At 44.8% G+C, this 26759-nt stretch overlaps 1 protein-coding gene across 1 annotated transcript in view; it reads left to right on the plus strand.

Annotated features, from left to right (window-relative positions):
* The window catches only part of LOC146856239 (transitional endoplasmic reticulum ATPase-like), a 123603-nt gene that overhangs the window by 10658 nt on the left and 86186 nt on the right, over positions 1-26759 (plus strand). Inside the window, exons 2-8 of the mRNA XM_085654310.1 lie at positions 10206-10317; positions 11844-12016; positions 12728-12870; positions 13737-13867; positions 17116-17247; positions 25046-25148; positions 25705-25838. Of these exons, the coding sequence (XP_085510436.1) occupies positions 10206-10317; positions 11844-12016; positions 12728-12870; positions 13737-13867; positions 17116-17247; positions 25046-25148; positions 25705-25838 (928 nt within the window). The remainder of the gene's footprint in view (positions 1-10205; positions 10318-11843; positions 12017-12727; positions 12871-13736; positions 13868-17115; positions 17248-25045; positions 25149-25704; positions 25839-26759) is intronic.

Genomic DNA, 26759 nt, shown 5'->3' on the forward strand with positions numbered 1-26759 from the left:
CCCAAAAAAATTAATGAGGCAGAGCAGATTGTGTGGGCGACACTCTCACATCCAATATATCAAGATGAGAGGTACCCACAGCTTATCGGTTGTCTCCGCTCCAAGCACGCCCAACGGCTGCATTAGAGGGTGTATCAGGTACTCTACATGTATCTAAGAACTGGGAGCCTGGATCACCAGACATAAAGAGTTAAAGAGCAGGATGAAGTCGAGAGCAGAGGGGATCTCTGCAACAACGGATTCAAAGGGGTATTTCTAAAATCCAGACAAATAAGGAAGAGTAGAACAAGACCAGAAACAGAAGAGGACCTGCCAATCGGTTGAATGAGCAGCACCCCCTCCTCCCACCTGGGCAAACTCTGCTGGTGCATTGGTCCGTTGGTTGTACTTGTGAAAGGTGGGCAGGGGGTAGGCCCCTAAGAATGTTGGGCCCTGGGCAGTTGCAATGGCTCTGAAATCAAGCCATGGCCAAACCTGTGCTCTGGCACAACCCTAAGTGCCAAAGAACATGCAAAACCTTCTAAATATTTGGGTTGAAAATTACACAACAAACAACATGTAAGAACATGATAAAGACTTCAAAAAGTAGAAAGTATTTCTTTAACATATGAAACATTTTTGGTGCAGCAGGGAATAGTGTCTTGTGTATTTTTAGTGCTAGGAGGTCCATGCCTGTCACAGAAGGCACTGTGAATATGTAAGTCATTATTTTAAACTTGTATTACACACAATTATAGCATAGGCTGCCACAAAATGTGCAAATAAATGTAGGTTAGAGGTAAAAAAGTGCTTCCAAATTATAGATTTTAGAAATACGTAGATTGTACCAAGTGCAAGCATTTTTTATAACAGTGGATTAAAAGCACGCACTCCAAGGGGCTACTAGAGAGCCAGCTACAAGATAGCCGTACTCTGGGCAGCTCTGCCAGCCTAATTATCCATCACCCATCCTCTAGCTTAAGCAACCTGGGATATTTGGAGCTGCATCAGTAGTAAGGAACTTGCACACACCCTTCTATCTGCTTCATTTACCCTGTGGAAACGTTACCACCCCTCTGTGTGGAGTAAGTGCTGCATGAAAGTGTGCGGCCCTTGAAGGACAGGCTAGAGACATGACGAATCTCACCCGACCGAACAAGTTTAATATGGAATGTAGCACAGCACAGACCGTGCACAGACTGAGGGAATGGACGGTTTTGGCTGTATTATACTCACTTTCTATTTCTTTGGCGGGACATCCTGGACTGTGGTCGACCTCCAAACACAAGGCAATTTCACAACTCATCAAACTACACATTCATGAATGGGAGGGATCTATCTCGTAACAGACATTTCACAGACATCAGCACATTCACAGAGGGAGGTGAGTGCACACCCCTTGATATGTTCTTATACTAATACTATAGGCTGAAGAAAAAAACGAAAATACTCACCACAAGAACCACCTAGTTTTGTAATGCTTGAGCACTTGCTGGCCGCTACACCCAAAAAGCTAGTTGTGTCGCTGTACATCGCTGTTCAACAGGAAACCCCTGTATGTGTTGCCAACTTCAAACATAAATGGGAAGCGGCTCTGAATATAGGGATATCAGGTAAGGATTGATGGTATTGCTGCTATCATACAGCAAGGCTCTTGTCAAACAACAAACTTCGTATGATGCAGTTCCGCTATCCATATGTTTTATTATACTCCACTGAGTCTCTGTAAAATGAAGCTAAGCATGCATCGGAACTGTTTCTGTTGTGGTGCGTCTGATGCATATTTTTTGCATCTCGCATGGCAATGATCTAATGTTCATGGGTACTGGACTGAGGTTGGTGTCAACTTGTCAGAAATGGTGGAGGAGGACCTCGGCTTGGACCCCATGATGGCTTTGTTGGGTTGGATGCATGACGTCAGCAACAGACAATTGGTGGCACTTGCACTATTACTGGCCAAACAGCAAGTGTCTAAATATTGTGGTAGAGGAAGAACACCAACTAAGACATAATGGCTATCTGACCTTGTTTACTGTGGGAAGCAAATGGGAATTTATGCCAAGCTTCAGGTGCCCTCCTCATGGCCTAAGGATATTTGGATGATGCTGAGGTATACGTATTGAAAGAATTGACTGCAGCTCTAGGGCATGCAACTGACCCTATAGCTGACACTGCCTGAACTGCCTTACACGGCTAAGCAGAGTGTAATACCAGACTCTTTGGTATTGGTGTCACGTAGTGGGGGTTGACTCGCCATGCAAAAGTAGTTTTCGCTGTTTAAATTTGCAGAAGCAGAATGTGTTCTTAAGGTGTCAGACAGAGGATGGTGGGTACAGGGTTGGTCTTCCAGTCGTCTAGCGCTGGCTTTACAATCTAGCTACTTAACAAAGTGTTCTAGGTCTCACTGTCCATTGTACGAAGACGCATAGTTCCCACGTGATGCTATCAAAGTTAGTTGTAACTTTGTATTCTATAATCATGTGTTATTATATTTTTTTTAAAAACATTGTCCACCAGGTCAAATTTCCAAACCCGGTCCATGCCTGTGGACTCATGAATCAGCCTAATTTTTCCAAAGCCCCCGTATCAGTACTTCGAAGAGTTTCTGGCTGTTAGTGTCTCAGGATCTCACTTGGTTTTTCCATTCTCTTATAATTTAATAGTTGTCTTTGCTGACTCGTATTGAAAGCTATCTAATCCACGTTCTTTCTTAAACTCTTGGGACTGCTAGTTAAAACGATTTGTCATTTTATAAGGTTTGTTTTGACGTTACATTCCTCATTCTTCCAATGTGTTATATTTCAAATTGTTGTATCTTGCACCTTAATCACTCCCTTAAGAATAAGTCTTGAACTCGCCCAAGCTACTTACGATGGAGTCCAGGAGGGTACATCATGGAGGACTATCGCTTGCCTCTCATGATCGTTCCTAACTTCACTGCTGTGGAAGCTCAGCAAGAGCGCATAGTTAAGTCTTCAGTGACTAATCTGTCCCTACAACGCGCGAGAAAGTTCTAACTACTTTTCCAGAGAATGTCAGTTGGGTACAAGTTGAAATCCAGTCCACGGTCCCAGCAACTTTCCACGGAGTGGGCTCTCACCTTACACACCTGTCCAATGGGTAAGGCAGAAGGAGATGTGTAAACAATAGCAGCCCTTCCTTGGAAGCGGACTGCCACACGAGGATACAAATGGATAGAAGTCAACGTTTCACTCCTGCATCACATCTCTAGTAGGCCCATGGGGTGTCTTGCAGGCCTCTAGTTCGAAACGTAGCAGGGAAATTGATATATGTTATCGTTTTTAAGTCATTAAATTACCCCTATATTGCCAGCTCAAATTTACAGCACCTGAAGTGGCTAAAACTGCGTTTTGGCGCTTTATACAAACACTCTCGGAAAACATTTAGTTGTTCCTCGATATTAGCATGAGGAATTAACACAGAAGAAGTTTATGCAAATGGCATGGCTTCCATTTATATGCCCTCACACACCCTTTCGAGTGTATAGCATCATCATCGGGCAAAGTTGCTCCTCGTGGGGGTGGCTACCGGCAGTACCGCTGGACGGGTAGGTTTCCGGTGACGTGAGGCTGTATCCTGACCTCACCCCGTGGTACATCCGACGGAGCCCTTCTCCGATCCAGGGAGGGCTGTGATTAAGGACATCAGTATAAAAACGGGTCCTAGACTATAATTGTCATATACCTTAACTAGGATATATTGAGGAATACAGGGTGTTTTTTCCTGATTCCCGTTCGCTATTCTCCACCTGGTCCTGATGAAGCGCTCTGGGATCCTTTAGGGACCAAATTATAGCGCGAAACATGTCGACCCCCTTTTAAATCCGCACTTTATTACACACCACACGGGTTGAGAGAAGTGGGAATCTATTTGGTCTTGTTTCCCCTCTCCTAACGGCACTATCGTGCATCTCCATCCCCGTGGATTTTTATTTTGGATCAGGGGTCCTACTAATAAAGTTGTCAGGGCCTCCTGACCCATTTTAACCTACACTCACTAGCACTTCCTTCCCACACACCCTCAATCACAACTGCGGCAACTCCTAAAAGATCTCCGCCAGAGAGCCCCTAGGGGCCCGTGAGGGACTGCAGCGCCACCCCCACGAGGAGCAACTTTGCCCGATGATGATGCTATACACTCGAAAGGGTGTGTGAGGGCACTACGTACCAAACAAAGGAGTACCTTTCCTCCTCTTTGCATACTCACCTATCCCAGGAGACATCCCCTCTTCTTGTTACAGCACATAACTGTTGGCTGTATCTCCCTCTACCTATAGGAACTGAAACCATCCATTGTGATTTTGTACTGATTTTGGGAGCATTGGTTCAGGACCTCTTTCTAATAAGCTCCTTGTACCCCCCTCTCCTTTTTGATTTCCATTTATATGCGCCTGTGACAATTATTTTATTAAATAAGCATAGACGCAATTAAAAATGAATAAAAAGCACACACTCCACAGCTCAGTTTAGAACACCCTTACAGTACCTCTCAGAAAATACATCCTAATCACCAGTAAGCTTAAAGCAACTCCATCAATTAACAGCAACTGCGGTTTCCAAGCAGCCTTTACGTTTGCAGATTAACCAATTGCACACATTTACATTTCTTTCAGGCAGCAGGTACCCTGGCAAGAAGTATTGATTCTTGATGAGCTCTCTGCCCCTTCCTTGGGAACACAGCATAGGAGACAGAATTAACTTTTGTGTTTTAGCCAAAAAACTAACATTTCGGACAAATGTCGTAATGAAACATTAATCACAGACAACGCACATTAGGGTTAATTTACGGACAGCGAGGTGTTCACCATAACTTCTCGCTGTATGAGAAGAGTATTCCCATGTATATAAAGGAAGGTCTCCCACCTGTACATAAACAAAAGCAGTGGTTGTGTATGAAGAATATTCCCCGAATGTACGTGAAGAATAGCTCACAGCAGTGCATTGACACAGTCCCTCTCGTAGATAAGGTATACACTTCCCGTAGATAAAGAATAGCCACAATGAATTTTAGCTTCCACTGTACACGAAGAGTGGCCCCTAATGTACATGAAGAATAGCCCCCAGGTGTACACGAAGCCCCGGCCCTACTATTCACCATAAATACTTATCCACAGTCCATTGAATAGCCCCCTGTATACAGTGCTTAACTTGAGCCTGTGGTTTCCGGTGCTCGGCACCGGTACTCAATTGTTAGCACCGGCGCTTATGACAGTGTGCCACATGGTGGTGCTGTCTGCCTAATTTAGGTATGAGCACAACAAAACCTGTTTATTAATCTAGTATACATTAACAATGACTTATACCTGCCACCCAAGCCATTCCTATAGCTTTGTGGACCTGGACTAATATGAATTGTCACAGTTATAAGAGTGCAGCGGTTACTAGTTGTTTTGGTACTGTCACTGGCAGAAGCAATGGATGATGCAAGCTGCAGTGTCCTCCTGACTAGGGCCCTGGCATTTATTCTTTTAATAATTAAGCGCTCCCTGTCTTTGAAGAATCTCCCTCTGCTCAAGCAGAATAGTCCTATCTTCTATTAGAAGAATACCCGGTGTGTATATGCTGAAAAGCACCCTGCCTCTCAGATGCACATAAAAAAATGGCCCCTGTGTGTAAAGAATAAACCCCGCTGTAAACAAAATGTGGGAAGAATACACTTTTGGGGTCCATGAAGACTAGCCAGGCGCTATACGTGAAGAATTCCCTCCTTCTGTAAATTAAAAATAGTCTCAAATGTACAAGAAAAATAGCTCCCCTTTCCATGAAGGCTAACCACCAACTCTACATGAAGCGTAGCCCTCAGCTGTACATAGAGGAAAGCTCCCAGTTGTGCATGAAAAATAACTTGTGCACACAGACCCACAGCGGTACCTGAGCAGTAGTCTTAAAGAGATGTTTCTGTAAGGTCGAGAATTTGGCAAGTTATATATTTGAATAGATGCAGCCTCTTTTTTCAATCTATGTTTTCACAATGAACCATATAAGCTGCCCATGTCTCAATCTAAGTAAGGCAGCCGTGCCATAGCCTTTTGGTCCATTACAGCCTTGTGGCCAAAGTGTCTACCTTCATGGAGGCAAACTGATGGTCAACATGAACAAGATAGAACTGTTGTTCCCGAGTTTAAAGATCCGCTTGTGATGCCAAGAATATCAACTTCCGTTATTTATGGTGACTTTCCACTCCTCAAGTCCTGGTTATTTAGCCTTGGTGTTGTCTTTGACTCCTGCCTTAACTTGCTTGCCCTAGTTTTTCTGTCCTCGAATGCTTTGGATTTTGCACCTACATATATAAACCCTGTACCTTGAATCATTGGGCTGTATCTTCGTGTTGACTCATGTAGACTATGGGCATACCATTTATTAAAGCCTTCCACTGACATCACCATATCGTGCCATGCGGCCTCTGCCACGACTTTGCCTGCACAGGATGTGACAGCTTCAGACTATAACAGGGCACCAGCCCTGTGCTGATGTCAGTTCCTATTTTTTCTGCAACTCATCAGTGTGGGTCCAGAGCTCTTCTCTGTGCTTTGCTGATATAATTCCTTAACTTTTCAACAGCAACAGGGTCACGTGTCTGCCCTGAAGATTTCAGAAAACTGGGGTGAACCACTCAACAACTCCATCAGAGATCATCAGTTCAACAAGTACTTACTTGCACCCACTGGGGTGAACCACTCAAGAACTTCATGTACCAGCTTCCCTTGGGGCGACCCGGAGGAGGAGCTAGCGGAGTGCGGTCCATTGAAGTTGTTTATAAGAATGGCTCCCTCGAGCTTTGAGCTGACGAGCTCCTGGACGACGCACCTGCGTGCCTGTGCGGGCACTGAGGCCCTTGACGGTTGCTTGGCGGCCCTCTCTTCCACCCCTAACTATTTTCTCTACTGAGGAGGGAAGTTATCCCAAAACCCGAGCCATGTCTCGGGCGATATTTTAAAACCCGGGACATGTATCGGGTCTAGAGATCATCAGTTCAACAAGTACTTACTTGCACCCACTGGGGTGAACCACTCAAGAACTCCATCAGAGATCATCAGTTCAACAAGTACTTACTTGCACCCACTGGGGTGAACCACTCAAGAACTTCATGTACCAGCTTCCCTTGGGGCGATCCGGAGGAGGAGCTAGCGGAGTGCGGTCCATTGCGGTTGTTTATAAGATTTCAGAAATTAAACCTTGCTACAAATGGCACAAGGAAATGGCGTTCTTGGACCCACACAACATCTGCATGTGGTGTCTTGGCTCCGACCATGACTCCAGGGCCTGAGACTCCTGTCCATTAATGCACCCAAAGCCGGAGAGCGGGAGGTCAAACTTTTTCTGGTCTGTTTTCACAAACGTTATGGCAGTTGAGGCAGCTTGACTGCAGAGGTCAGGAGTCCACCTACTTCTGTACTTGGAATGGCAGTGAAAGCTGGGTCCCCGTGGATGGTCAATGAATATATTCAGTGCACTATGACCCTCCGCCACAACATGGGGTTTACTATCAATGACAAAAAATCTGATCTTACTCCCACACAAAGGAAGATCCTCATAGAGGTGTGCTGGACAAAACTTGTATGAAGGCCTTTCCTCCTCAGGAGATAATTCCCACGTTTCTGATTCAGACGTGGATTGTGGTTCTGCAGGTTCTTCATCTGCCGTGCCTAGTCGTCTTTTGTATCCTGCTGTTGCCACACACCTGATGGTGTTTGAGAGCCCTTCTGTTGGTCCTGAAAAAGCAGTGGCTTCAAAATCAAGGGTGCCTCTTGGATCAAGTACAGGTCTTCGAGTCACTTGACCTGGATCTCCACTGGTGGATGTGTCCCTCCAACCTACTGGTGGGTTGATCGTTCAGCCTCCTGTAGGCAGTTGAATCAGCAATTGGGGATTATTTCATTGGTGGCCCAACTTTCAGGCTCCCTTCAACGTGACTGTGGATGCTCTGATTCTTCTCTCCTTGGAGGACCATGAGTGAGAGCTACATTCCTATGTGATGGAGGTGATCTCCAGATTTTGATGTCCATATGTACTGTATGTTTTTCACTGCAGAACACAAGTGTCCTTGGTTTTGTGACATACACTTCCCTCTGAACAACCGCGGTCCGTGTAGGTAACAACGGTGGGGCCGTGTAAGGGGGGATTCCAAGGGACGATGCAGAGGGAAAATTAAATAAATAAATAATTTTCCCTCTGCATCGTCCCTCAGAACCACCTCTTACACAGCCCCCACCGCCCCACTGCTGTTACCTGCACGGACCGCAGCTGCCTCTGAATGGCTTTCTGGGGGATGCCTTCAAGAAAGAGAGCAGGTTATGATTGTCCCAGACTGGATGAAGTGGATCTAGTGCGCTGATCTGTTGGCTTTTGGTATTAGGCCTCCTCTCCCACTTGTGCATAGGGCAGACCTGCTCTCACAGCAGCTGCATGTGTGGAGATTGAATAGTGCCACCTGGAACCCTTTTGTCAATCATCTGAAGTTGCGAACGTCATCCTCATCTTGGCAGTCAGGAAATCTGCTACAAAATCCATTTAGGCAGATCACTGGAATAGGTTTGTTCTTTGGTGCAAGTCAGAAGGATTGAATCCTTTTCTGTCCTGAGTTTCGGATGTTCTGCTATTCACACTGTCTCTTGATTTACAGGGTCTTGTATTTGCTTCGATAAAGGCTTTTTTTGCTGCTTTATCCACCTTCCTGTTTATCCTAGACCAGATCTCCTTGTTTAAGTCACCAGTGGAGTTATATTTTCTAAAAGGTTTGCTTTACTTCTTTTGTCCCACTCTGTTCATTGTTCCCCATTGTGATCTGAATCTTTGGAGATTTTTCCAAAGAAATCCACTTTGAAGCCATATATTGTTGCCAGGTTCCACTTCGCACTCTGAAAACTGTTTTCTGGCAATAGCTTCAGCCCAAAGGGGTGCTGAGCTTCCCCTCCTTTAGTTTCCACCACCATCCACTGAATTCTATCTGGATAAATTGGTTATTTGCACCAGTTCATCTTTTCTTCCAAAAGTGGTATCTTACTTTCACATCGATTGGTCCATGACCCCTTCATTGTTCTTCCATCCTCATCCTGCCAAAGAGGAGGAGTGGCTGCATAGACATGACCCAAGTGAGCGGTGTCCTATTACATAGACGACACTTGATAAGACAGAGTGGATTATCAGCTCTTTGTGTTTCAGGTGCCAGAAACAGGTGATTACCAAATGCAACATTTACCATTGAGCATTCGTAACTACTGCACTAGGACCACGGTTGCTAAGACAGCTCTCATCGGAGTTGTTCCAGTTATTGACTTCTGCCACGTGGTCTTCCATGGGTTCTTTTGCTAAGTACTACTGCCTCTTGGTTTAAGCAACGGAGTCAGTCCCGTCTATCCTACATTATTTTCTTGGTTTCCTTGGATAACTTGCACTCCATCCCACCTCCTCAAGAGTATTGCTTTGAGAGTCAGCCATTGGGTGAGGAATTTGTGGGAAGATGTATCCATTACTACATTTTTATGGTTCCAGTTATTGACATCTGCCACGTGGTCATCCATGGGTTCTTTTGCTAAGCACTACTGCCTCTTGGTTTAAGCAACTGAGTCAGTCCTGTCTATCCTACATTATTTTCTTGGTTTCCTGGATAATTTGCACTCAATCCCACCTCCTCAAGAGTATTGCTTTGGGAGTCAGCCATTGGGTGAGGAATTTGTGGGAAGATGTATCCATTACTACATTTTTATGGTTCCAGTTTTGATACAATGTCATGTCTGCCCGGGCTCACTTCAGTGGAAGCAGAGAGGACGGTTTACTTAAAAATGTAAAGGCAAAGAAGATAAATGTCTTTACAGCACGTGATAGTAGTAGCCAAAAACACCAGGCGTGGGAAAGCGGATATTTTACTGTGTGGGTGTTGGGGGCACTGGTAGGGGTTCAGGGTCCATGGGACAGGACATTCCAGATGCAGTTGGGTTTCCCCAGGTAAGTGGTTCTGCAAGTTCAGGGTTTCTGATGAATATTTGATGGGGCCCTTTTTATGATACCAAAGCAGAGAGGGTCTAACTAGAATGAATTAATGTTTTGCAATGATTAATGATGTAATTGAGAAGGTCAGAGAGCAGATAACTGTGGTGGCCATGTTTTAATCAACAACAGAACAACATAGCACTGACGGTTTTGGGTAACACTGTGATGGGAAATTCTCACTTTCTGAAATCATTTATGCCCTTATTTGATTTGCAGCTCGAAGGCGGAGGACTACTCCACCGCCATTCTCCGTCAGAAGCATCGGCCCAACAGACTGATAGTGGATGAGGCCATCAACGATGACAACAGCATTGTGAGCCTGTCCCAGGTAATCCCATTGACGTGACCTTCTCTTCCAGTTATTCAAGTCATGGCTATCCACCCCTCACCTCAAGAGCATTTATGTGTGGATCCGCCCATCACCTGGCGGGTGATTGATACGGGTAGCGGAGCCAATGGATCTGTCTGTCGTGCATCTGACATACCACATGCCTTGATGCCCTAGTTCAAGAGCCCATTTCCTAACCTGTTGTCTGACGGGGACATACTGAAGTTTTCTGTAATCTGGACATGCCCCATTTTGAGACATATGTTATTACTAAGACCATCATTGCCTTTACATACCAGTACTTCAACCTCCTATACCTAGCCTCTAACTTTAACATGTCCTTCAGTTTGTCACATAGGTTCAACACTAAGCCTAAACCTAAAACGAATCCTAACTCTTACCAAAAGGTTAACACTAAGTCTGTTATTAGTCCAAATGTTGATTATTGGTTTTTTAAATATTTGTATGAATTTAAAACAACAGAATGACCTAATTCTAACCCTCTCAGATGTTGGCTATCAAATTATTTAAAAGATGTTGCAAGTCATTGATAAATATCTCTGACCATATAAATGCATCTAATTCCTTGCAATAATTTATTACGGGTAACTAGTGATGTAACCATGCTGCTGTCCTGGGCTGTAGCCATACAGCTCACGAGCTTGATGATGCCACTAGTTGCCTTTAATAAATTAGTACAAGCGACTACATGCCTAATTTTCTTATTAAAGGTGTTCTGACATTTGGACACACATGCCTGTAACAGGAGAATAAAACACAAGACTTCATAGTGAGATTAAAGTCTTCAACCTATTGTAAAATTAATATTGAAATTATATTAAAACATTAGGGTACACTTAACTCTTAAGAACTACCCAAACACATGTTTAATACATATTTTAGTATACACAGTTAAGTGAAATAAAAACATTTGAGGAATGTAACCCTAACAAAAGGTAAATACCTAGTTATATTAATTATATAAATGTACAAAGTTTATAAAAGGGTACTCCCAGCCATACAAATATTAAATAATTGATTATGTTGCTGTTTATGAAATTATAATAAAATAATTTGGTTAAATTAAATTAAAGCAAAATTCAAAAGCTTAACTCCAAATTAGAGTGAATATGATGTTTAAATAATTCATTAAATTGAGTGAATGTGATAAATCATATTTAATTTAATTAACATTTTTCCAACCCTAAATTGGGGTAAAAGTGAGTGATTTAATTATTTTTTTCTTAAATACTAAGTTTGATTTGTTTACAATTCTGAATTGTGGGCATGTTTTTTTTTTATCCCAGTGTCCATAGTTGGTCATGCAGTGGTGATGTTCATACCCAGTAATCTTTCTTTTAGCACCTACAGCCAAACCTATTCAGTTGTCCTGGATCCCACAAATATACTCTTTTTGCCTAAATATGGCATGGAATTAGGGGGTGTTCCTGGTGTTGAATGTCCCTGTGTCCATCTTGCATTGCCATATCAGTTCATTAACCCACAGCTGTTTGCTCTATTTTCAGAATAAAATGGAGGAGTTGCATCTCTTCCGGGGTGACACTGTGCTTTTGAAGGGCAAGAAGCGGCGTGAGACAGTCTGCATTGTGCTCTCTGATGACACTTGCCAGAATGAGAAGGTCCGCCTGAGCCGCGTCACCAGGAACAATCTCCGCGTTCGCTTGGGAGATGTGGTGAGGTGCGTGGAACCCTGTAGATTGTAAAGATAGACAAAAGGCGGTGGCTTGGAGTGAAAAAGAGTATCATAGAGCCAGCTGAAGGACTGATAGGACAGGGAGACATGGAAGCTAAGAGGAAGCAGGGTGCCGTAGGGACGGAAGCACTGGCAAGGCCAAATGCGGAGTAGCATGATGGCGTCCAACACAAAGAGGCTACAAAGCTGTAAGTACAGAAGATAACTAATAGGAAGGAATAGTGTCATCTGTAGATGACAGACTGGATGGTGAGCAGCATTTTCTGGTGGAAAACAACACCATGGAGGACACACTTTTCTTTTAATTACATACGGAAAGAATCTTTCATATTTACCCATTTGGCTGCAAAAAGGTCATGCAGATAGCATTAGTAGGGCGTTTATGGCCAGAAAGCTGAATAGAGCAAGACACATTGCACCAATAGCTGCTTGGAAATAATGCCTGCGTGTGGTAGTGTATACAGGGGCACGAGTTGAAGAGGGTGGATGTAAAGATGGTGACTAAGCAGCTGCAGGGTAGGCATATGGACAGATGAGTGATGAGCATTAAAACGGCTAGAGAGTACCTCAGGGAGTCTGTAAGTGCTACTACCTCAGTAGGGACATATGGGGCATTGAAGGTTTTCCAGGAAGATGGTTGGGTGGCATTGCCCCATCACAGATTGCTGATGGGCTCTCCCTCCTCTTCTCCTATAGCATTCAGGCCTGTCCGGATGTGAAATATGGGAAACGGATCCATGTTCTACCAATCGACGACACCATTGAGGGCCTCACTGGCAACCTGTTTGAAGTGTACCTGAAGCCCTACTTTCTAGAGGCGTATCGGCCCGTGCATAAAGGTAATGTGTTTGTTGTTTCAACAGTGCCTGCCGCCCACTCCACCAATATTTCTCCAAGTACTAACATACTTATTGATTGGAGGAGACTCAAAGAAATATGGCCAAATGTGCTTCGTTTAGAGGCAGTATAGCACAGCCCTGCTCTCGGCACACTAGACCACTGTCTAGAAAGGCATTATGGTAGAATTGCCTTTTGTGCAGGGCCTTCCAAATGTGAAGTTGGCATTCATGCAGATCAGTTGATCCACCAACACTGTTGTGGTATTTTGGAGACATTCAAATCTTCATAACAAATCACAACATAGAATGCTCTAGGTGTCTCCATGGTGATCTAACAGCATTAATACTGAGTTCAGGACCACATAGTTCTAGAGATATGACATCATATAATACTCAGGCGCTCTGCAGATTTACCCGTATTCCCTCATAAACACCACTGCACTCTAGATCATCCTAGAACCTCTCTATAACTCCCATAATCATTGCTGATCATCTTCGAACGCTAAAGATAACTATCAATATTTCTCCAACGCACAATAAAGTTTTAGATTTCAGTAGCAGCACCATCGAATACTCCATTTTAAAGGCTGCTGTAGAGTCCCCATTATGTATCCATCTAGATCAATCAAGCTTGAACTGTTACCCATTGTTACTGGTTGATCAAGAAGATTGTTTTGCGCTCTAGCCTGAACCAAATATTGTTGCTGCCAGGCATTTATAATGGGTACAAAGATGTACATAATTTGCAGAAATGCAAACGTAAATGCAAAATCTTCATTAGTGTTTTCTTCTCCTGGCTTCTTACTCCATGTGTATTTCAGACTTCTCTCTTTACTTTCCCCTTGGTTTTCTCGTTCACTTGTTAGGTGATATATTCCTGGTTCGCGGTGGCATGAGGGCGGTCGAATTTAAGATTGTGGAAGTGGATCCTACACCTCACTGCATCGTGGCCCCAGACACCGTTCTCCACTGTGAGGGGGAGCCAATCAAGAGAGAGGTGAGCTCTCTGTGTGGCCACTCTTATACTAATGGGAGCTCATTGAGAAAGAGGTGAGCTCAAGCAACGACCCTTATAGTTTCAGAGCAGCCAATCAAAAGAGACTTGAGGTCACTGTAGCGGGGTAGGCTGACCATTATCCTAATACCACTAATGCCAGATGGGCTGGGATTCGCTAAAGACTTTGTGACACTCCCATGATGGTTCCTTGCTGGTTCATGGCTACTGCACAGCAGATGTCTTCCTTCCTTCCTTCCTTCCTTCCTTCCTTCCTTCCTTCCTTCCTTCCTTCCTTCCTTCCTTCCTTCCTTCCTTCCTTCCTTCCTTCCTTCCTTCCTTCCTTCCTTCCTTCCTTCCTTCCTTCCTTCCTTCCTTCCTTCCTTCCTTCCTCCCTCCCCTCCCCTCCCCTTCCTCCCCTCCACTTCCTCCCCTCCACTTCCTCCCCTCCACTTCCTCCCTCTCTTCCTTCCTTCCTTCCTTCCTTCCCAGTTTGTATAGCACCACCTCACCTTTCGGTATTTGACTGCTTTCATTAAAACAGGATTCTTACATAAGACATCAGTTCAATGACAGAATGTTAAGACTGGGGAGAATAGCAGCTGTTGTGTGGTAGATGAGGTAGGAGAGAAGAAGAAGAGGTGGAGGAGGAGCAAGAGAGTGCTGGAGTGGGTCAGAAGACCAGGACCCAACCCCAGGCCTGAAATGACAAAGCTTAAATGGGAGAACCTATGCATCAGCTCAACAGGTAAAGCAAGACATCTTAAATGTACATACATGTCTCTAGAGTTGAAATGGTGTCTCCAAAGATGAATTTAGCAGGACACTTAGAAGGTAAACTTTGTGTTTCTCCCCTTGCCTCCGCCTTTTACAAACACGGGTCCCTCATAGCACTAAGCTCATGTTCACAGTGTTCTTGGCTCTGAGAGGGACATTCAGCCTGGGCTGCTCAAAAGAGAACTAGCTTGGGCCACTCAAGCCCTCTCGGTTCTGCCCTGTAAGCGTACGACCCTCTGTCTGCCTAAAGAGTCAATAAAGAGAGAGCTGAGTTTAGCATATAACCCCTCCCCCCCTCCGGAAACCAGTCAAGAGATAGGTGAACCTCATGTGCCATTCCTCCTCCACAGATTCGAGCCAGTCAAGAGAGAGGGTCTCTCTGCAAGTGCCAGGTCCTACACTGAGAGTGCCATACCAGAGAGAGCGAGCTGAGCTCATGGGTCTAATCTGCCTTACTCTCAGATCACTTGTCAATAGTGAGGTGACCTTAGGTGCAATCCATCCTCTACTAGGCGGTGAGGATAATGGAATAATTACTGGCCCACGATGGCTTTTGCTTCTCCACGATTCCCAAAAACTTCAAACTTGTTCTAACGAGAACCTTTATGATCTCACAAAGGTACAATGTACATGGGCATAAGCAGTACTTTCAGAGCACACCAATACGAGATACTGAACCAGTGCTAGAGTAGGAGGGTTTTATTTATATCGCTGGTCGTATAGAGTGGGAAGCAAGAATTCTTGGCTTCTACGCTATCACAGAGAATCGCCCCAGCGCATTCTGTCAACATAAGGATCCTTTCAGGAGCATCCTCACACATTCAGTGTCTGTGCTGGAGTAGCAGCTTGCTAGGCAGGGTCATAGGAGACTCATTTTCCTCACTAGTTCATCGCCCGGTTGCAAATAACTCACTTCAGGGACAATCAGTAATTTCTTTTGTTTGAATGGTGTCCTAGCTCGGAGCAGTGGTAAAATGGAGCCCTTCTGGACACTCACTCATTGCCACAAGACTTTAAAAAATCCCTACATGGCACACACAAACACAATCAATCAGAAGATAACTTCACTAGAGGCTATTTCAGGCCTATTGAATAAGTTTGTTATCGATAAGATTTCAGCTAGAGTAATTCTTGACTCTGTTCCTGACATAGAATGTCAATTTTCCTAGCTTTTGCATCTGAACATTTTTAATTCTGTCAAGGACTCAAAGGCGAGGAGTATACCACTGTGTTCCATTATGGTAAATACATGTTAATTCAGTGTATTGTTATAAGAGCGTTTAAATCCGGCCAATTTTATACAATATTTTGACTATATTTATAAATATTAGACAAAGGAAAAGCAGGGGATGTGGACAATTCATTGCACCCAGCAGAGAGCAAGTACCCCCATCGCAACCAATGTGACCTGCAGCACGAGTTGTTGATTTGTCGCTTCACTGGGAATTTCTACTGTGCTGCAGGAGGATTATCTCTGCTGGAAGGAGTCAAAATGATAGATCCTTATAGTGGGAGATTCGCCTAGGAATGCACTACCCTTCTGGTCGCCTAAACAAATAGAATACTTCCCAGCCCAGTCTAAAAGTAAATGTTCTTGGGATTTTATTTGAAGTAGGCCTCTCCTACATCAAATCTCCTCTTTGCTTCAACGATGAAAGAAGAACTCAAACTTTCACCTTATGATGTTCATGCAGTACTCCTCTGCTGCAGGCCAACTACTGGGTGAACATCAGGAGAGCCCTTATACTACATCACATAGACTACGTAAACCTTCTCTGCATGGGTACCCCTTAACAAGAATTCAGAAATTGCAGGGTACGAAAGTCAAGCAGATACAATCTATCTAAATTTGAAGAATCATGATCATCTCACACTACTATTGCAACACCTCAATTGGCTTCCACTAGATCAGAATTCAATTGAACATCTTCTTCCTTTTCTTCAAAATGTATCAGGATGTGAATGTGGAATACCTTCAGCACTCATCACCATCATTAAAATTAAACAATTGACACTGCTTTTGGAAAAACCCTTAGCAATGACACTTGTGGTCAGTAGTGGTAGGGGACCCCTACACTCCTAAACAGTCTTCACAGTCACGGATTTACCCTCTCCTCCCTGTGTTTCCTGGAGAGTTTAGGTTCTTACAGTCCTGCTGCAGATGTTACCCATACACCGAGGATTCTCTGCAAATGGCAAAATAAGTGAAGGAAGAAATCTATATGCAGATGGCCCTGGACACAAGGGCAGCCTTGTTCTAACGGCTGACTTTGGTGACTTGTCACAATCTGTGAGCAGGTGCGTGTGGGAAATGCAGGGTAACAAGTGTAAGATAAAGTGAATAAGGAGAATTTTAAAGTGAAGGTAGGCCCAAGATGGAAACAAGGTGGAGGTATTTGTGAGTAGAGAATGATCTATAAGAGATGTTTTTCCAGAATCTAAAAGTGTTCCCCCAATTTGCGGCTCTTCTTCAGGATGAAGAAGAGAATTTGAACGACGTGGGCTATGATGACATTGGAGGATGCCGCAAGCAGCTGGCCCAGATTAAGGAGATGGTGGAACTTCCTCTGCGGCATCCAGGACTTTTCAAAGCCATTGGTGTCAAGGTAAGCCTGGGCTACACCTCATCGGACAAAGAACCGCTTTAGAGGTCCTTCTATCACTTCTGGGTAGGGGTCATAAGAGAGTCAGGCAGAAGGCCCTCAGGCAGTTTTGTAGTTTATCCCCGTCCTCCCTCGTCCATAAGAGTGATATCTAATAAAACATAGTCACTGTCACATATTGTTGTGGATTAGCCTGAAATATGTATACATTTCCAACTCCAGAGAGCCAGTTTTGCTAGTCAGTAACTTAATCAGCCTCAGGAGACATATTTTATTCTAGCAATGTTCACTTATTGATCTGCATATTCAGAAGTTTGGAAACCCTTTGTTTTTACCTTTGTGTGCCATACCCCATGGCCTGTTTGGCAATAATTTGTTTGTGAAGAGACTAGTGTTTTTAGGTCGAGGACCGCCGGTCTGCCGAAGGCAGAACCGGAAGTCGGAGATTTAATGACTTGGAGAAGAGGGGCTTGAACCCGCCCCTCTTCTCCCCTGTTCTCCATTGGCTGGCCTCTTGAATGCTGGCCAGCCATTGGAGAAGAGGTCAGTCACTCCGAACAGGCCCCGTCCTTTTCGGATTCAGGGTTTTTTAGGTCGAGGACCGCCGGTCTGCCGAAGGCAGAACCGGAAGTCGGAGATTTAATGACTTGGAGAAGGGGGGCTTGAACCCGCCCCTCTTCTCCCCTGTTCTCCATTGGCTGGCCTCTTGAATGCTGGCCAGCCATTGGAGAAGAGGTCAGTCACTCCGAACAGGCCCCGTCCTTTTCGGATTCGGGGCGTGTTTTTTTCAAGAAGTTTAATTATCTCCTCCAGCCAATGGCAGGAGGAGAACACGCCCCCGAATCCGAAAGCTCCGCTGCCTTTCTCCGAGGCATTTCTGCTTCGCCTCGGAGAAAGGCGGTGGTGTCTTCCGGTGCCCTCGTTTTTTTTTGCTCTTTAACTTTCTGTGACTTAATTGTTGGATGGACGTTTTGAGTGAATAATGCTGTTGTGTTCGGTCGTCTTTTGTTTCCGTTGAAACCTTTCTGATCCCGGAGCACCCATCATGTCCCATTCAGTTGGATCATCCTAGATAAACCTCTAAACCTAGCGGGGTTCCTGGGTGGTTCTGTTGCTCGGAGAGGCAGGGTTGTTTAAGTAACCGTTTTGCTCGAAGCAGCTTTTTAGACTGGATTGGGTCTGAGGCCATTTCCAGTTCATCCCGTTGTACGGGACCTTCGGAAGTTTTGCAGCGCAATCATTGCAGTTGATTAGAGGTGGGGCGGAATGTTAATGGTGGCGGCATCGGTTTGCCCCTGGGAGGCATGGATCGAGTCAAAGGGCGCGAGAAGGGAATTTGAACTGAACCGCGACCTTCTCTCCTCGTCCTGCACACACCCAATCGTGCTTCGTTCATTCAACCAAAGGGTTAGTGTGAGTGATTATCACCTAGGGGGCTAGCTGTATAGGAGCATCGATGGTCGAATTCCTTCTGTCAAAAAATATGATTAAAAATATGAAGTCCATAAAAATCAAAAGGAAACGTCTTAATTTAATCCATTGGTACTTTCAAACAGCACAAGATCACGTAAATTGATTTTTGTTCCATTAATGTAACTTTGAAATGTCGGCGGGATGCAGTTTTACTGTATGCTTCTTTTTGTGAATGGCCGTGAAGCAGTTGCTTGTTTCGTGCACATTGTGTGCTTCATCTCTGCTAATCTGTCTGGAATGCCAGCACTTTTGACTGCTGTTGAGACTTGCACACCCTCTCGAGTGTGATCCAGTATTCAGTGTGCTAGTCTGACACAGTGGATACGTTTCGTTCTTCATGTACATGGAACATGTTGCAGTTGTAATCTTGGCTGAACAACCACAGACAATACAACAATCATGTTAAGTAGTTGCTTTAACGACTACATATTGTCGACAAGTGTAGCAGTTCCATAACAGACGAGGCGCTTGTGAAAACATCTCTGGTTTGTTAGGCGCATTTCAGGTGGACTTGTATCCCGTTTTAAACATACAAGCCTTTTTAAACCATATTTTGGTAGTGTTTACCTGTCCTGGGGTGCCTTCTGACTGTGCGGCACCCTGTTCACTTTTCACATTCCACTCACGATGTTGGCTTTACTTAGACATTTGTGTTGCTTTCTTTCTTTTTTTCCCTCCGAGCGTGTTGTCTTTTCCTGCTACGGCAGACTCGTAAGCTGGCATTTCTGACTCGCGTCTTCGGGTGGGGTTTCCTGGGCCTCCATTCTCTGTAGGTGCTTCGCCTTCCAGTATAGCCGCCCCATCAGTACCCAGACTGACCCAAACTGAGCGTTCTCGAGAAGCGCGCTTAAGTTTAGGAACAATATTTGTGCTTGCTTGACAGTGTTTCTCGTCACTCTGAACAAACACATTTTTAGATTAAAACTTCAGCTGATTCATGTCCCCTTTCAGAAATCGAAACCAAGAGATGGGTGCATGAAAAACATGGTTGGCCGGAATCCCTCTTCACACGGCGGGGGAACGGCCACTGTTGCCTCCGCGAGAGCCCGTGTTTCCACTCAAGCATGATAGGAAGTGTAGATAGTCCCGGTGTTAAATATTTGCCTTTGGCTCCTGTAAACTCTGTTCAAACAAATAGCTGGCTTCCAGAGGATCCCACAAAAAGAAATGCCAAGTAGTGTAGTGTTTCCCTATCATAACCATCTTTCATCAGAAGCAGTCGAGTAGGGCAGGCTGACGGGAGCCTGTTGGCATTGGCCGTTTGCGGTGACGCCTGTTTTTCAAGAGGAGGAGGAATGTTGCAGGTTCAGACGCCGAAAACGTGAAGTTCATTTCAGCATACATTCCCAAGAAACCATTCAGTGGCATCAAGTCACACTTGCCCCATTTGATGTGTAAGTAGTCTACTGACACTCAGCATTATGTTAATTCTCGTATCTTTCTTCTGTTGCCAACTTTACCAATTATTGATGTAGGAGAAAGCCCAACCCCCATCTTAAAGGGATCTTCCGGAAATTTATAAGAAATCACAAGCCAGCCCCCCTACATTAAACGCAGGCCAGTGAGTGCACTATTTTATTTGGACAACCCTACATAACTTGATAGAACTGCAGATGTACAAGTAAGCCAGCTAATTTCCCCTGAAATGTCTTGCAAGGCAAATAAACGTATTAATATTAAAAACCCGAGGTCAAGCACATTAATAGGAATAGTTCGTTTAGCCGGACACTAAATAATGCACAGAAAGCTCAACACTGTGGACCCTTATAAGGTGAGTGAAAAACCTGTTTCTCTCAAGGATGTTCGGCAATCAAAGACACATTTTGTCCTGTTTGCGGCTCACCGAGCGAGGCAACTGACGGTGCAGGTATACTTTTATGATCTGCATTTGCATTTACACCCTCGTGGTTTCTGTGTTTTGTACTGCACACAGTGTGCTTGCACATGGCTCTCTGCGCTCTGCCTTCGCCAGCGTAAACCGCTCTGGCCACGTGGCCCGCGCTATATAAAATCCAAAATAAATAAGCCACGGAGAGCAGTGCTTGGGTGTGGGGGAGGGGGTGTTTCCTATAGGACAGGTTCTGAGAACACACTAACAAGGTCTCTTAGGCACACGAACAAGAGCTACACCATATGCTAATAACATTTGCACCCCTTTTCACACTTGCTCCTATGAGGGCAAGGTGTAACAAGCATTTACAATGCAATGGTCTCGGCATTGGTAAAGTTAGAGCTATTGGCATTGCTCATGACATTATTTTTGTTTATGTTTTTGTTTTTAAAACATTTAAAGAAACGGCATTGTCATGAGCAATGCCAATAGCTCTAACTTTAACAATGCCGAGACCGTTGCATTGTAAATGCTTGTTTTCATTAGGCTCACAAGATGAGGTGGGGCAGTGGGAGATATTCCAGCAAAGATGTTATCAGCGCACTGTGGGTGGTGTATTGACAGTTCACATCAGTGAAGAATTGGTGAGCGTATGAAAAGTGTTATGTCATATGTGCACCAAATGTTGTTGAGTAATAGATAGGATAAGAGTCTACAATTGCGGTGTCATAGCAACGCCGAAGGTTGATGTTTAACAGTGAACTGAGAAGTCCGCATAGGCACACAACAATTTGATGATCAAAGTACATCAGGAATAAACAGTCCAGGTGAGGTGCATCAGCCACGGGGGTAAAACTAATTGTGCTCATGGAATGCGGGGTCCCAAAAAAGAATGAGCAGCATGAGAAGCAAAGGTGCAAATAATCCAAAGTGCCATGTGTGATGCATCACGGGGGTTTGAAGTGCATCAGGAAGAAACAGTTCAGACAAGGGGCATCAGGAGTAAACCGTTCAAGCGAAGATTGTAAGCAGGCATGTCTTTCAAAGTGCAAGATGCCAAGTTGTCAAGCCATGTCCAGTAAGTAGCTCAGGGCAATGGGCCCCTGTGAAATATTCCAGACCTGTGGGCTAGCGAAACTTGCAAACCGGCATGTCTTTCAAAGTGCAAGGTGCCAAGTTGGCGAAATATGTCCATCTAAGGGGCTAACAGCAGTGCTTAACTTCGAGCATGTTCGTACTTGATGCTGTCCAGGGGAATGTCCCCAGGAGTGTCTCGCAGTAGCCTTTCAGCCATAGAAACAAGCATTGGCATAGCCAATAGGTCTCGCCTTTGGGGCCTTATAAGTGTTTAGCCATGCAACAGTTGCATAACTAAATACTTATAAGCTCCCAAAAGCGAGACCTATTGGCTAGGCAAAGTGGCCGCGAAAGTGAAAGAAAGCGCGGCGCGCGCCCGCGCACATACACTGTAGCTCTAGGCTGGCCTGGTAGCACTTTTTGGAGCCCTCTCAATAAGTCTCGCCAGACCAGCCCATGCGCTAGGTCAGGCGAGACCTAAAAAGCTTGCCTATTCGTGCTAGTTCCATCGGGACAGCTGATGAAAAGATGTGTGCACTGCCTCTTTGCATGTTGTTACACCATGGTGCAGGAAACTTGGCCTTAATTAAACTCGCCTTGGTAGGATAGGAGCACGGCTGGACAGCAACATACTATCTGCACAACGGATTATGAGAAATATGAGCACAGCCTGCTCTGCCTATGACCTGGTGGGTTAGATTTCCAGTGGGCCCTATGTTCCCATACAGGCAGTGTCAGGAGCCTGGTCTGCAGAATTTCCTTTAGAGCTTGTCCTCCCATTGCTGCTCCCAGGTAGGACTGGCAAGAGGTGGCTTCGTGTGATTTGTCGAATCCTACTGCTCCCAATATTTTTCTGATTTCATTAATATCCTGTTCCCTTGATATGAGCTTACCCTGTTCTTTTAAAGTCCTCTTTGGGTGCTGTGTTATAGCGAGTGAGTCAGTTAGGCACTCTGCGGTCAAATTCGGTATGTCTATTGCACTACTAAGGAGCCTGGACCAGTTGCTGTTTTTATCCTGGAATATCACATGGAAGGCACCTTTCATTGAGTCAGAGTTTGCTCTGGCCACTTGGTGGTAATATTTTATTAAATCATTTTTACACGCAATGTCCATTTTTACTAATCCAAACTCCAGTCAAATCAGTCTGCGTCTGGTTGTTTTGGAGACTCAGAATAGTTTCCTGTATGTAGCTGCATGGTAATGCTCTAATGTCTCTGTAAGCATACCAGGAAACGCGAGATGCCCATAAAGTATAGTGGGTAACAATTTAGCCCATGTTGTAGGAGTGTAGAATACCCAAGGCCCTCTTCATACCGATTTGAATATGGTACAATAGCACCAAGTAATCAACATACTGAATAATAGGTAATTTGATATGGCCTAGCTTCGGTGGAAAAATATTTCCTTTCAGGAGTTCCACCCCTAAATCAGCTGTGTATAAATTGAAAAAGCTGGGTGCAATGACGCACCCCTGCTTCAGGCCTTTACTTGTGTATATTTTTGTAGTAGAGTGGGTTTGAGTTATCCTGATCCGCCCCCAGGTGTCTGTGTATAGTGCTGTGATGGCAGCCAAGCGTTGCCTTGGTATTCCCCAGTCAGCAAGTTTGGCCCAAAGCGTATTCGGGTCGATTTCATGGAACCCAGTGCTATAGTCAATGGAACCGGCCCAAAGCGGGCTTGTGGATTTTACAGTAGCCTTGGCCCCCAAATAGGAGAGTGTCATCACATTTTCCATTTTTGAGGCATTCGACCTTAACACCGTCTGGTACCATGGGATGATGTTGTTATCATTAATCCAGTTCTCCAGCTCATGCGGGAGGACCTTCGCAAAGGATTTTCAATATACATCTAATAGGGCTATTAGCCTATAATTTTCAGGTGCAGTATTGGCCCCTTTTTAATGAACTGGATGTAGAATGGAGCTTTTCCATGATTCTGGGATGTCAGACAGCAGGATACATTCACTGAAAAGGGTATGCCTATAAGGTGCTAGATCTTCCTTAAAAATACTCCCAGGTAGGCCATTTGGCCCCGCGGCTCCATCCTTTCATATTGAGTTCAGGAGGCTTACTGTAGTTGTGCTTGCCAGACCTTTAATGTAGCCCCAAAATTTCCTTGACTTACTTGGTGCTAGCTGGGAGAATGGAGTGTGTCTTCCTGTCGCGGGCACGCAAGATTGGGCTTGGGGCATATTGGATGTTAGGGCTGTGTGTAGCTGTGTTATTATTGTCCTCCATTGCTTCTCTACACGGGTCGGTTTATGCATCAGAGCTGGTGGAGAGAAAGTAAGTTTCGATCATAAGTACAGGGTTTTTCAGACTGGGCCCCATTTGATTCTTTTTAGTAATGGGCCAACGTTAGATGGAAGCGGCCGGCCAACCGGATTATGGATCCAGTGAATCTTTGAGCTTATGCCGACCACAATTGATAGCGGGTGGTGGTCACTTTCAGTTCTGATTTGAACTTTATACCCCTCACATTTGCTTAACAAGATCTTGCTTAAGAATATGTAATCCAATGTAGATATGTTTTTAAAAGTGGGTTATGATTTATCCTCTAGGGAGCCCTTCTGGTCGGCCAAGGCCAGCTCGAATATTCTGATGCAGGCCTCTAGTGTATCACGAGATACATCCCTGTGGTTTCCCCCAGGTTGGCACATATTTCGTGTGTTGAAGTCATCAGCCATTATACACTCATGTCCTGGGTAATCATAGAATGAAGTTTTTATCTGATCGGTGATATTCCTGGCAATCTAATTTTTTACGTCCCTGCGTGTGTTGACGTACAGGTTTATCACCATAATTGGAGTGATTTTTCCAGCCATTACCAGGCCTTTGAGTTCGAGGGCCAGCATGTCACATGTGAAGTTCCTAAATTCCTTTACTTTTACCTGCAAGTCCAGTTTCACAAAGGCGGAGAGGCCACCCATTGGTCCCTCAAACCGATTTATCTCCTGGCCTCCGTGTGGATTGCGTGATGCAGCTGGAATGGAGGTGGGTGCAGTGGACTACGTTTCTTTGCCCCCAGGTTGTTGCATGAAGAGCCTCTTTGGAGAAAAATGTTGACAGTGATATGGAATCATCTCTGAACCACAAAGGAGCGTGACGTGTGAGTTATATTCAAATTAGTGGAAAGAACAGTTCGTATGAAAAGTAAGCCATTCACAAAAGTCAGTTCAAGAATGATGGAGCAGTGAGGAGGCCTCGCCATGTTGGAAAGGGCGATGGCAGCAGGGCGGAGATCCATATGGGTTGTGTTTTCCTTACAGAAGGTTTGTGTCCAAGTCTGTGAACATTAACTTTAGGAGGTGGCGGCTGCATTCGGTTGGGACTCACAACCCCTCATGACCCCTCAGTGCCCCATTCCGTGTGTTTTGGAAGTTCTGACCTCTGACCTATAATCTCGTTTTTCCCTTAGCCCCCTCGTGGGATTCTCCTGTATGGCCCTCCAGGCACAGGGAAAACACTGGTAGCACGAGCGGTTGCCAACGAAACTGGGGCTTTCTTCTTCCTCATCAACGGTAAGGAGAAATAGGACAGTATGTTCTCTGTATGAGTTCTGACGTATAGTGTTTAGAATGTTTAAGAAGTCCTTGCTGTGTAATATGTACTGCGTACAACACATATTTAATATAAAATGAATGAAGCAGCACGTGCTATGTAAAGGTAAACACTGGATTTATACTGAACAGCAAAAGAGAGATACTATAAGTTACAATGCAAAACGTACGCCGTATACATACACAAACACACAACCACAGTTTTACCTGGTCGTGTCATTGCCTCTCCTTTACTACTTACTTGCCTCTCCTTACCTCGTCTGTTCTTCTTCTCTATGTCTTCTGTCTTTCTGTTTTTTTCCCTTGCTCTACCCTCTCTTTACCCTTGCAATCCTCTGCCTATAGTCTCTTTTTCCTGGCTAGTTATACCCTGTCATTGCCATGCCTCTTCCTGTGCTCTCCTCGCCTCTTCCTTTGCCTCTCCCATCTCAACACCTTCTGTCTGCCCTCCTTCCTAACTGGTTCGCCTGTGCATTCACCCTGCTTTTCCTGCATCTCTTTTCTCTCTCTGTCCCAGGCCCTGAGATTATGAGTAAATTGGCCGGAGAGTCTGAGAGTAACCTACGCAAGGCCTTCGAAGAGGCAGAGAAAAATGCCCCTGCTATTATCTTCATTGACGAGCTGGATGCCATCGCCCCCAAGAGAGAGAAGGTAGGTGACTGACGCCTCCTATGGTGGGATCTGGGGGGGTGGGGGTGGGGGGAGCAGACCCTCACTTCTCCATTCCTCATCTGCGCTTCTCAGTATAAGTTCTTGCTTCATTCACCAGCTAGGAGCTTTGCCACGGCTTCAGGACACATTCTCCAATCACCCCAGAATATTGCTGCTAGAGGGTTCTGGTTCGCCCGGGGGGGGGGGGGAAGAGGGGGGGTCTATTCATTGTAGCAAGGAATGCTCTTATTCTCAACATCCCAAATCTTGTTCAGCACCATATTCTTCAAGGACACAGTGCTGTTAGATGGATCTTCCTTCCTTCCATGGTATATTTCTATGATATTTTTCAGTCCCACTGTGCTGCAGGATGTATGGCCATCATGCTGTAGACAAGTTCTATCTTTGTGGAGGGCTGAGATTGTGCATTGCGTTTTTGACTGGCGAGACCTATGCTGGCAAACACTGTGTTTAAACCGGACTTCTCGAAGTAATAGTCAATGATTCGTTGGCCAAGTCACTGATTCTGAAGTGAGATAGGTTCTGAGCTCTTGTAATCATGTGATAATTGCAAACACTCCTGTAGACTTAGCATTGGCCATAGACGTACATTCTACAAAATCAATGAGCTCTTAGCGCTTAGGAGTGATAATAACCTTTGTAGTCAGATCTGTGTCTAGGAACGAGAAAGAGAGCTCTGGATTTCTTTGTGTGTCTTTATTTTATTTGCAGTATTTTGTCATAAGTGGATCAAAGTTCTTTTCTTTTTACAAAGTTAGGCACTGACTTGAGTGGTAGCCTTATCGAGTGATGTCACTGAGACGTCAGTGTCTAGCCCTCATCAAATCCTAATGTAAAACTTGGACTACTCTGTCTCACTATTCTGAGAGTCAAGTACTAAAGGTGTTCCTTGGAGATCCA

The sequence above is a fragment of the Triturus cristatus genome, chromosome 4_1, assembly GCF_964204655.1.
Source record: "Triturus cristatus chromosome 4_1, aTriCri1.1, whole genome shotgun sequence".
Lineage (NCBI taxonomy): Eukaryota > Metazoa > Chordata > Amphibia > Caudata > Salamandridae > Triturus > Triturus cristatus.